The 11162-nt window shown below is 40.7% G+C and overlaps 2 protein-coding genes across 2 annotated transcripts; both read left to right on the top strand.

The window, feature by feature from the left end:
- The first annotated feature begins 5654 nt into the window (after window positions 1-5654).
- Window positions 5655-6458, top strand: LOC124172707. Its single transcript, XM_046552175.1, has 2 exons — window positions 5655-6135; window positions 6228-6458. Exons 1-2 carry the CDS (start codon window positions 6012-6014, stop codon window positions 6404-6406), a joined length of 303 nt encoding a protein of 100 aa, XP_046408131.1. The 5' UTR covers window positions 5655-6011; the 3' UTR covers window positions 6407-6458.
- Window positions 6459-7608: 1150 nt separating this feature from the next.
- Window positions 7609-9224, top strand: LOC124172712. Its single transcript, XM_046552181.1, has 2 exons — window positions 7609-8470; window positions 8562-9224. The coding sequence occupies exons 1-2, from the start codon at window positions 8242-8244 to the stop codon at window positions 8873-8875; spliced, it is 543 nt and encodes a 180-aa protein (XP_046408137.1). The 5' UTR covers window positions 7609-8241; the 3' UTR covers window positions 8876-9224.
- Window positions 9225-11162: the final 1938 nt, after the last annotated feature.

The following is an 11162-nucleotide window of genomic DNA, read 5'->3' as shown; positions in this document are numbered from 1 at the left end:
GGTGGGATTTTGATTTATCTGTGGTATTGAGGTCTTTAAAATTTAAGAATTGAATGGAATAAAATAACTAGGGATGGACGGATCCAGGAGTTTTGGAGCCTCATCTTTCGAATCGGATATTTTCGACTCCAAATGCATTTTCAAATTACTGCCATTAAACAAAGTCATTATTCAAGTTTATTCTGGGTACATACAATTAATACAATGCTTTTTAGATTTTCATAAACATATTAATATTTTTATAAATCAAAAATCATTTTCATAGGCTTTCAAGTTGTTTTTTAAAAACATCTTTACATGCTCAGAACTGTTATGCTTGGGTTTGGAAACGAAAATAGGAAAAATCTTAGGATGGACCACTGACCAGGGGCATAGCGAGAGGACCCCCCAAAATATAAAAACACAATTACTTTCCTTCACAAAAGGAAACAAAGTATTTAAAAATCATGAATTTACAAAAATGAAAAAAATGAATACTTGAAAAATGAATTTTTTTCCATAATGAAGGGTGTTAAAATTACTTTGAAACCCTTTCCTTTGTACCCTGTTGTTTAAAAATTTCCCCCCTTGGTTTTGGACTGCCCCTTAACAAAATTCCTGGTTACCCCTTGCCATCGACTGAATTCAAATTCATCGACTGGATTCATGCTGGATTTTCGTATTTTTCCGCGCTCATCTATTTTACCGTGATTATGCGGTGATTTTTTTCTAGCATGAGCGATTTATTTAGAGTCATGGACATGCGGAGGACTGCCGAGAAACATGGTGAGTCGGAGTCAAGGTGATCAGCGCGCCGCGTAAGCAACTTCTCCGGGCTCCATTCGGCCTGCATGAGGCCGCGGATATATGACTACGAATCTGGTGTTATCATCGAGTTGAATCTCCATCGACTTGTACGCATACTAAAATAAGATTCTACTTTTTTGGATGATGATGGATTTTGCGCACAGGAGGCTCATTGTCGAAACTCCGATTGTCATTCTCTTTTGACATAAAATAGCACCAGAAAAAATCTTTGAATCGACAGCGATATCATCCAGCCGCACGTCGGTATATGGGCTCCGGGATATCTGGATTACGATGCAAAATAATGTTGTTCCGTTAGGAAAGAATGCTTTCACTCATGATCATGACAGGGGAAACACTTCCTCGGTTCTTTCGCTGTTCCTCCGTGGAAACTGACCTTGAAATGGATTACAGAAAGAATCTTCTAGTGAACTGCGCAAATGATATTGGGCCTCGTTTGAAAAGAGTAAGTAGCCAACTGGAAAAATATTGGGCTAACAATGGACTACCCGTAGAGAATAGAGTTGAAAGGGGCATAAGCCGTCAATCGAATACATTAGGAGGAAACCATCATTGTAGCGGCCCTCGGAGGATAACTCTTGTCATCAGTCGTCACATATCATTGAAGTTCATGAAGTGAAGGATAAGGTAGTTAGAGGTTATCAAGGGATGACTTAGCTCCATTAGACTGGATTTGATACAAAAAGTGTCTGGTGTTTGGATCAGAAGGGGAGCGAAACATTACGAGACGACAAATCACCCAGCTTGCGAGTTGAAGGTCCCAGCGCTGCATTCGCGGAAGAAAGCAGTTGAAGAAGCATTCCCCGGTAGATTCTATCGACTCTTGGTAAACTTTCATGAGACCCTTCTTGTTGATGAGCAGAAATTCGAAGATTTGGATATCATTTGCATGAGCCGTCATGAAATAACGTTAAATCGGGCAAAAAGATCTTGTACGGGAAATATTTTTACGACCATAAATGCGGAAAAACGCAAAATGAGGAAACACTACATACGGATAATTTTTACAATTTCCTAATAGGAAATGAATCGGGACCGCAAAAAATAAACGCTAAATGCGGAAAAACGTTAAATGCGAAGACGTTAAATCCGGATCCAACTGTATTTGAATATTCAAGCAATGATTTAATATTCGAATTCGATATTCGAGTTCAAGAAATCTGCTATTCGACCCATCTCTAATTTCGATCTATTTTACTTTAAAATTGGTGGTCCAGATAAATTCTTGGGATGTGATTCATAATCGCAATAATTTGATTTGCCGTGACCAGCGGTTGATAAAAGAACGGAAAACGCATGCATTGCTTCACGATCCCGTGGTTTCAAATTTTTTTCTCTGAGAGTTGCTCATGAACACGAGGCATCTCAGGGTTTGTCTCTCTTGCCGACATTTTCATGTTTCCGAGGCCTCTTTAGGCAAGTTCGTCGCAACACCCGCGTGCCAGGCGTATTCTCTGCGCGGGCAAGGCTGGCACCGCGGCCGCTTAGGAATGTAGCGGCCGCGTATGTAGGCCTATATGCACCAAACTTATCGTCTAAGCTCAAAACATACATCTTCCTGGAATTGATGGAATCGGAATCGACTTTAGGCGATCGATTCTCGATTCCGATTCCATGCCCGAGAATCGGTGGAATCGAGAATCGACATTTGGAATCGACTCAGCCCTAGTCTTAATACCCCCTGAGTGCATCCTACGCTGCGGCAACGTTAAATAGATGAACTCGGACCTCCCTTTCAGTTCCGGTATTGAAGTCATAATCCTGGCTGTTTTTTTTTATTCGCATCTATTACATGATGACTTGCTCAGGAAAGAAAGGAATTTGACGAAGTAAGTCAAAAATCCCTGAGCGTAAATTAGACTTTCAATTATAATTTTTTATAACGACTTGTTTGCCGTAAAATCGCAGAAAAAGGTCTTCTATTCTTCATTCCCGGCTGATTGCTTTTCTTTATCTCAGGTAACAATAATACCCAAGTATCTTCGTTGAACTAGCATTACATATGTTCTATCAAGTTAAACACAAAATCGATATTGCAATCGGCTATGCAGCCGGATCGACGATCGATATGCGACGTTTCGATGGTCGAATCGTTCATCAGTCTCAGGGCTATCATCAACTAAGGACGATGGACGACTCGATCATCGAGATGTTGACAACCATGGAGATGTTGACGCGGCAGCAAACCCGATAGCATTTTATCGACCTTATATTCCGGGAAATCATCACATTTTTCCACAACATACATGGATAAAGAGAATAGGGAGTAAGGCGGCAAGATATTTGTCAAAATCGGGGAATGAAAAAGTTATTTCAAGGATTTGTGGTAAGTAATAGTATTAGGCGGTTGAGAGCAAATTGAGTGAGCTGGGCTTAACTAATGCGCACTAAATACTCAAATCACTGAAAAACCTTTTCCTTTGTGTTTCCATACTCTTTTCCTCTTTTTTAAAGTAAGAACAAAGAAAAATTGGCAATAAAAGAGGAGGTTATTCAGCGATAATTGTCTTCTGAGCTTAAACATGAAGTATCCCAGTGTGGAAAGTTTTTGCAGAATTAAGTTTGAATTACTTCAAAGTATGTGCATAGTTGAATTAATTCAGAATGTATGTGCATAGAACGTGCTTAGAACATGCAAAGACCGTTTCCCGCTGGACTAACTTTGAACATGTGCAAGGTGAACGTTCTCAGCACATTCTTTGAACTAAATTAGGGAACTAATTCGAAGATTGTTCATTTTGTACATTATTTCACTGATGTCCGCGGGTTGTACGATCTCAGATGCCAACGGATTCTACAGAACACCTCCCAATTCACATGGAGTTCGAAGATTGTTTCATATTTTCCCCCCAAATGCCTACACAAGGTGCGAGCGATGGTCAATTGATTACTCAAGCCTTTATATAATTTAAAATTCACGGAAATTCTGAATTTTAAAATTTTGGCACGCAAATCAATAAGCTAGGTTTTATAATAGGGAAAAAAACTTTCTTCTTATTTAACACAATAATAAAAAAATTCTGTTGATTCCACACCAGGCGAAGCTGATGGAAGGGAACATATGGAGTTGGGGTAGATACTCGCCCTTCTGTATCGAGTTGTTAAGAGACTATAAGGGCAGCGTGAGGACTTACGAATTGGTTAGCTGACTTGTAATGTAGCCAACTATTTGCGTATATCCTTAATGCATGTTTCTGAGTTTTCCTAGTATTTCTAACAGCATGCTTTGCACGATCTATCTTCATGAGCAGATTGCCTTCATTAGTAGTTGGCAAGTTGTACCTTTGAATGAATGAGGAAGAAAAGTTTGTAAGAATGTGTAACATTTTTATGGCGGTGTGGTTAGCATGTGAGAATCCCCTTGCATGTTGATGATTGATCACCCCCTGCCAAACACCCTAGAGGTGACTCATAGCCCCGTCGCCACTCCGGTCGCCAATGGCTACCCATATTGGTAACGCTGCGTTATAGCATACGGAGCTTCTAACACTAGGTCGCCAGTCTCCCGTTGCCACCCAGTAAGTACACATCGCTGGACAATGGGAAAAAAACGCGAAAAGCTCTTGCTACTGAACTCGTTACTAAGTTAGTTAGCCAGCGCGACGCCAGCTAATGTCGCTGGCTACCTCGTCTAATAAGAGCCGAAATGTATATGTTGCGATTTAACGGCTCTGCAGAGCTTACGGGTGAAAGTAAAAAGAGTTGGGGGAAGGGGAAGGAGGGGAGGAGAATGAAGACGGGAGAATCTAAAGTTTGTAAAGAAATTATAACGTTCGCGGAAGCATGCCCAAGGAGTTGTTTTAGCGGCTTCAACTGACACCACCTACTCTGAATTGCAACTCCGTCACTCTTTCGTGAACTCGTGGTGAATGCAGTTGTGAGCTGAGAATAGACCCCAGGAACTGGGGTGGAAGAGGCAGCTATCAATTGCAACCACTAACGCCGATTTATTCTAGGTGAGTACGTAGTATTTACCATATTACTAAATTTGTTTCATTAGTTAATATATTTATTATTAGAATTTTTGGTTCTCAGATTAGATGTATGAATTTTGCGAGACTCTACACATAAGCTCACTTGTTGCATATTCGGTTTGTGGTGATCGGAGGATACTCTGCGTGGCGGGAATGAAGGCGTGACGCTACTTTTCCCGCCCTAGGGTGCGGGGGTCCAAGGGGCATTTCCGAGAATTTGGACCATGCACTGGGGTACACTCCCCTTTCCCGCTGCGACCCCTTCCCCCTCACGCGCACCCCCGGGAAGTGGACATATAGGGCAGAAATTCTGTCCCGCGTGGACAGTTTTTCATGGCAGTACAGTGAGTGCGTTAATGCTGGTGCCTGGGTTGGACGAGTTCGTCGTTCGAGGACTTCTGCGATTCTCCATCCGGGGACTCTTCGGGACCTTGACGCGGAAGCTGCGGTAGTTCTCGAGCAACAACTCGTGTGGGAATCGAACCGGGTACGACCAAGTCCACGACCATCAGCACCGCCTCTCCCTACTCGCCGCCACGTAAGTTCTATACCCAAGCATTCCACCTCCGTGCGCGCCAGCCTCAAATCCCCCCCCCCCCCCCCCCCCCCCCGTGAAAGTGTACGAACGGAATAACAGCGAACAATAAAAGCTGAGTTAGTTACTCCCAATGGGCATTTGATTCGCTCTCCCTTCGGGACCTTATCCAGGCAGAAGACCTACTAGTAGGTAGCAGTGTCGTCCCGTCGCGACATTTTGGTGTCACGTGAAAAATTAATTTATCCAAAATTCATTTTACTTTTCGGGGGCTTACTTTGCAGTGGATAATCTAAAGGACATTTACTTCGATTTTTTTGTTATTTTCGTTATTTTATTTTATTTTTGTGTGTGTTTTAATTTTGATATTACTTCAGTATGGCCTGGCCACAGGAAAATTTTCCTTTAGAACGAAACTCGAATCCATTATTTCGGCAGGAGCATAGCTCGCATTTAATTGATTTCTGTCTATCCGTATAACCATAACCCCAAATGATTCAGAGAATTTACCTCATCTGCCATTCCCTACACCTAACTCCGCAATCCCTCACACTCTTGGGGGACAAGTATATTTTATTCCGTTATCTGCTTCCCTGCATTTCCATTAATAAAGAAGTTCGAACTTAATTTCAGATCAAATTCATGATAGCCCTAGCTGGAGGAAAAAAAGGCCTGTTGATATCGCCAACATTGTGATGGGGACAATAATGACTAATTATTGTGCTGCTCATTATGTGTGGGATGGTGTCCATAAAAGGGGGAAAGGAGATAAATTAGCCCTGAAATCATCATTGCCCGTGCTGGAGAAGTGCCTCCAAGGTTTGTTATTGAATTTCTGAATTATCTGCTGAATTATAGTTGCTTAGCGATCCAAAATCGTTTCAATGTACCAATAAATTTTTTTCTTGCAGAGATCATGGAAAGAGTGAGCACACCTAATATTCAGGGAAAGGAGGTGAAGAAATGTGCGGGTAGATTTTTAACACTTGCACCATCACGGCAAGGCAAAAATGACCCGCCACTGGCATTTCCATGGACGTACAGACAGGCAGAGCCAATGGGGGAAGAGGCGAATGAAGAAGCCCATTAAAAATTTCATTTTTAAGCTTCAACATAAGTATGCGTGCTTTGCCTATTTGCCGTGGAATAATTTTCATGTGGAAACAATTAGTATATATGTATATTAGGGTGTCCCAAAAAAATCGAAGTCGTTTTTTTGGAACGCATACCCTCTTAATTTATTTATACGACGTCAAATCAAATGTAAATAAAATTTTATATGCGTAGGACCTCGGAAACCCGTGCCGACTTGTGTTGAAACATGTCAGTATTTGCGAAGGAAGACGCCGCGGAAAACCTTCCATATGATAACCCTATGGTGACTGATGCAGCAGTTTTACCTGAATAAAAATTTTTTTAAGCAATGGGAAACTTATATATGATGTTTGAACTTGGTCTGGTGACTAGTATGATGGCTGGTTTTTTTGATAACCAAGAAATACAAAGTATGCCGCACGGGCGGCGCGCCCAACGAAGGGTCCCACCGCAAGAAACGCACCAAAACCCAACACCTCAAGTTTGAACGCCCGAATGGAACTGACAATGAGATGGTAAGCACACAATTACTGCCACAATGTGCACAAATTAGACGAAGTACAAATGGCTAGACTCACAGGTGGCGCACCCTACAGTTTTCTTGATACCATGAAATACAAAGTATGTCGCACGGAGTGCGGCGGCGCGCCCACCGGTTAATGCGAATTTAGCGAAAAATGCACCACATTGTACAATTGTACATTGTACAAGGTGTGTAAATAAAGTAATTAGACTGATAGCTTAGTGTTAGATCGGGCAATACTGGTGACGCGGGACTTGGACGGGAGGCAGGTGAACATGTGATACGCCATCAGTGCGAGCTGGAACTCGCTAGATTCACGTTGGTTGTCCGTAGTGATTGTTTAGTGAAGCAGGTCTTGCTTGTGCGTTGTGAAAGCGTGTTAACGCGTCGATGTGTTTGTGTTCACTTGATATTTTGTAAGTAAAAGTATTGTTTTAACGGAAAGAGCGTGCGGAAGCCATAAAAGTTCGTTTTCAAAACGAGGTACCAGATGTTGTGACTGTTCACTGGGATGGCAAACTGTTGCCTGCTTTAGATGCTCGAAAATCAAAAGAAGAACGTCTTCCAATAGTTATTTCATATGCAAATAAAGAACAACTTATTAATGTGCCAAGGTTGGAAAGCTCTTCAGGAAGCGGACAGGCGCAGGCAGGCATTGTAGATGGGATCTCGAAGATAAAGTGCAAATTCTTTGTTGTGATACTACGGCTTCAAATACGGGTCATATCGATGGTGCCTGTGTGCTTCTTGAACAAAAACTTAATAGAAATATGATTATTTCTGCTTTCCGCCATCACGTGTATGAATTGGTGTTAAAAAGCGTGTTCGAGGTAAAAATCAGTCAAGTGACAGCAAATCCCGACATTCCACTCTTCAAAAAGTTCCGAGATAACTGGAATGGTGTCGATCCAGATAAAGCACAGTGCTTTAAAGGAAAGCTCGTATTGCACCTGACTGTTTCCGAAATTGACAATCTCCTTGAGTTTTACCGAACAGAACTGACGAAAGGAAAAGTCAGAGATGACGATCGACAGTTGATAGAGCTTTCTGTGACATTTTTAGGCGGAGAGACAAAGAGAAAATTTAAAATTCGACCTCCAGGTGCCATGCACCAAGCTCGATGGATGGCGAGAGCAATTTATTCCCTAAAAATATCATTACTAAGTGATCAATTCAAATTTACGATCAAGGATAAGACAGCGCTGTTAGAAGTTAGCCTGTTCATAGTGACATCCCATGTCAAGCCATGGCTCCAATGAGTTTTGGCAGTAAAAGCACCTTACCAAGATTTGTGCTTTTTGAAGTTAATGATGGCTTACGAAAAAATTGATAAAAGCATCTCAAAAGCAGCTTTAAAGAAGAAAATCCAGCATTTATGGTACTTGACTGATGAAATTTTTGTCTTGTCACTGTTTGACGTTGATTTGGATCAAGAAACTAAAGGCAAAATGGTTGAAAATTTAACCAAAGAGAATTTATCAACTCATGGCAAACGTTACATCCCATCTAAGGTTGAACTTTGCGGTCCATTGTATGGTAAGTTAAATAAGTAAATATAGAAGTTGTTTCTTTAGTTTTCTGTTTAGATCACAATTTTGTGAACTGACTTTCTCTTGTTATATTTCAGAGAAAAACATCTACGACTTCATTTCAGTCAGAAGCAAGTCATTGCTCGATCGCCTCAAAATTGATGACAGTTTTCTCCACGAATGTCCTGCTACGTGGTCAAGTAATGCATCGCTTCAAGAAGCCAGAGAGAAGGTTTCAATGCTGAGGGCAGTCAACGATGCAGCTGAAAGAGCGGTCAAGTTGATCCCAGACTTTCACGTAATCACGGTGGAGGAGGAACAAAAGCAATTTTTGTTACGTTGGGTACAAGAACACCGGAAGATTTATCCTGACTGCAAAAAGCAAACTTTAAAAAGAAAATTTAAAGAGTAATTTTATTTACTTCTCAAACAGTAGACACGATTTGGGCATATTGTTGTTTTATTTAATAAATAAGCATTAATTTCTGGAACCCTTCCATACTAACCCAGGACAAATTTTCATTTCTCATGTTTGGGATCAAGTCGGCACGTGTTATCATAAGTCAATCGCAATAATATTTATTATGTGAATTTTTTAGGCCAAACAGAAAAAAACAGAGGGTATGCGTATTTGATTTCGCGAAAAAAAAAATTTCCATTATGTCTTGGGACACCCTAATGTGTATTCTTTTCATGCTTTGTGTTATCATCATCAATCATTCCTCAATTACTTTTATTCGCTCGCTTTCACATTGTTTCTATAATATTTGCCATTTAATATGAATGTAATTTTTTATGAACATAAATTTTTACATTAAATACCTATATTACATTATTATTTTATACCCTCCTTCTTGGATTTATTTCCAAAATGAATGTACATAAGATTTCTCCTTCGCCTGTCCCTTAGGCCGGCCCTTATTTTTCAGAATTGCGAAAAATAAGGGCCAAGTTATGTGAATACAAGCTCCAAGTAGCTTTAACGAAATAGAAGACAAAAAGCCTGCTTAAAAACGGTACTTCCTAGATAGAGAGCAATTAAATAAATACTGCACCCCACGATCTTCTTTTTCTTTGATTTGGGAGATCAATATACACAAACAATATAAACTTGACACAAACACACGTTTTTCTGCAACGGCTAAATCACCTACACACATATGAATGTCATTTTCAGTAAGTACTTCAAATGATTTTTCAAAGCTGGTCGAATAAATAATAGCAAAAGTGAGATTCGGAGATAATTTTCCCAAATGATCCCCCTCCTCAGGAAATCATTCACTATTTAGCAGCATACATGAGAATTACGTAGGTAGCAGCTAGGTAATTTGCAGAAACATTACGTTGGGTAAGCCGCAATTAATTCACAGAAATACGAAAAATTAAGCAACTAAATGCCCACTACATAACACAGGGAAAACTTTTCCTTATGTGTAACAAATTTCAATTGCATGACACTTACTGATTGCTCACAGAGTATTTAATATTTAACTTTGGTACGTATAAAAACGCTGCCTCTTACAGTGTAGGTACACCAGAGGGCAGAATTCTTTTACGTATTTGATATTAATCTTTGACTTTTTTTCTCATGTTTTTCCCCCTAACGGCAGGTTTCTGCTCAAGTCAAAAAGCTTCCAATCAAAAGACTGGAACACTATCAACATACACTCCATAGTTCCCCGAAAAATCGACAATGTGGGAACAATGGGACACCATTATTCTGCTAAAAAAGGACAAGCCGGCTGAAAATGTTCACACGAAAGTTCAGTTCTCTAAGATAATTAAATTTAATTTTGCCTGGGTCAAAAGGAACTGAGAGAAAAAGAATTCGGCAGCGCAAAAAGTTTCAGTATAAAACATTATTATTATAGTATTCTACCGATTAAGGTAGGTTTCCATGGATGCTAAAGAGGTGATCTGGGAGCCTCCCTTTCCTTCCAGCACTGCCTTCTTTAATTCACAGTAAGGCCTACTCTCTTTCAACCTATCTAAAAATCCTATTCTTTTCCTTCCCCTCCCTAGTTTCCCCAACATTCTACCCTCCAAAACCATTTTCAACATCCCCTCACCGCTAAGCACTAACTCCATCCAAACCTTCTGTCTCCTGCATATCTCATCTAAAAGCGTTCTCTCCTCGCCAACCATATCAAGCACTTCGTCGTTCCTTTACCTCTCCGTCCATTTTACCCTCTCCATTCTTCTCCATACCCACATCTCGAACGCCTCCAATCTTCTCTCGTCTTCTTTCCTCAGAGTCCACGTTTCCGCACCGTAGAGAGCTACACTCCAAACCAAACTCTTCACTAACCTTTTCTTTAAACTCTTAAACAACGATCCTCTCAGAAGCTCCTTCCTGATCATGAACGCCTCCTTTGCTAATGCTATTCTCTTCCTGATGCCCTTACTACTGTATCCATTTTCCTCTAACGTACTGCCTAAATAGTTGTATTGCTCAACCTGCTCAAGTTTTTCACCACCCACCTTTATCTTGAGTCTCACATTCCTCGCTCGTGATGCTTTACAAAACCGCATTACCTTAGTTTTCTTGTGATTAATCCTCATCCCAAACTCCTCGCAACGTTCGTATAACGCATCCACTAGGGCCTGAAGCCCCCTTGCTGACTGACTGATCAACGCCTGGTCATCCGCGAATCTCACTGATTTGAACATCATTCCTCCCACTTTTATCCCAGCTTCTA

The sequence above is a fragment of the Ischnura elegans genome (genome assembly GCF_921293095.1).
Source record: "Ischnura elegans chromosome 13 unlocalized genomic scaffold, ioIscEleg1.1 SUPER_13_unloc_2, whole genome shotgun sequence".
Classification (NCBI taxonomy): domain Eukaryota; kingdom Metazoa; phylum Arthropoda; class Insecta; order Odonata; family Coenagrionidae; genus Ischnura; species Ischnura elegans.
Note: the sequence above shows the minus strand (reverse complement) of the source record. Positions and strands in the feature narration are given on the sequence as shown.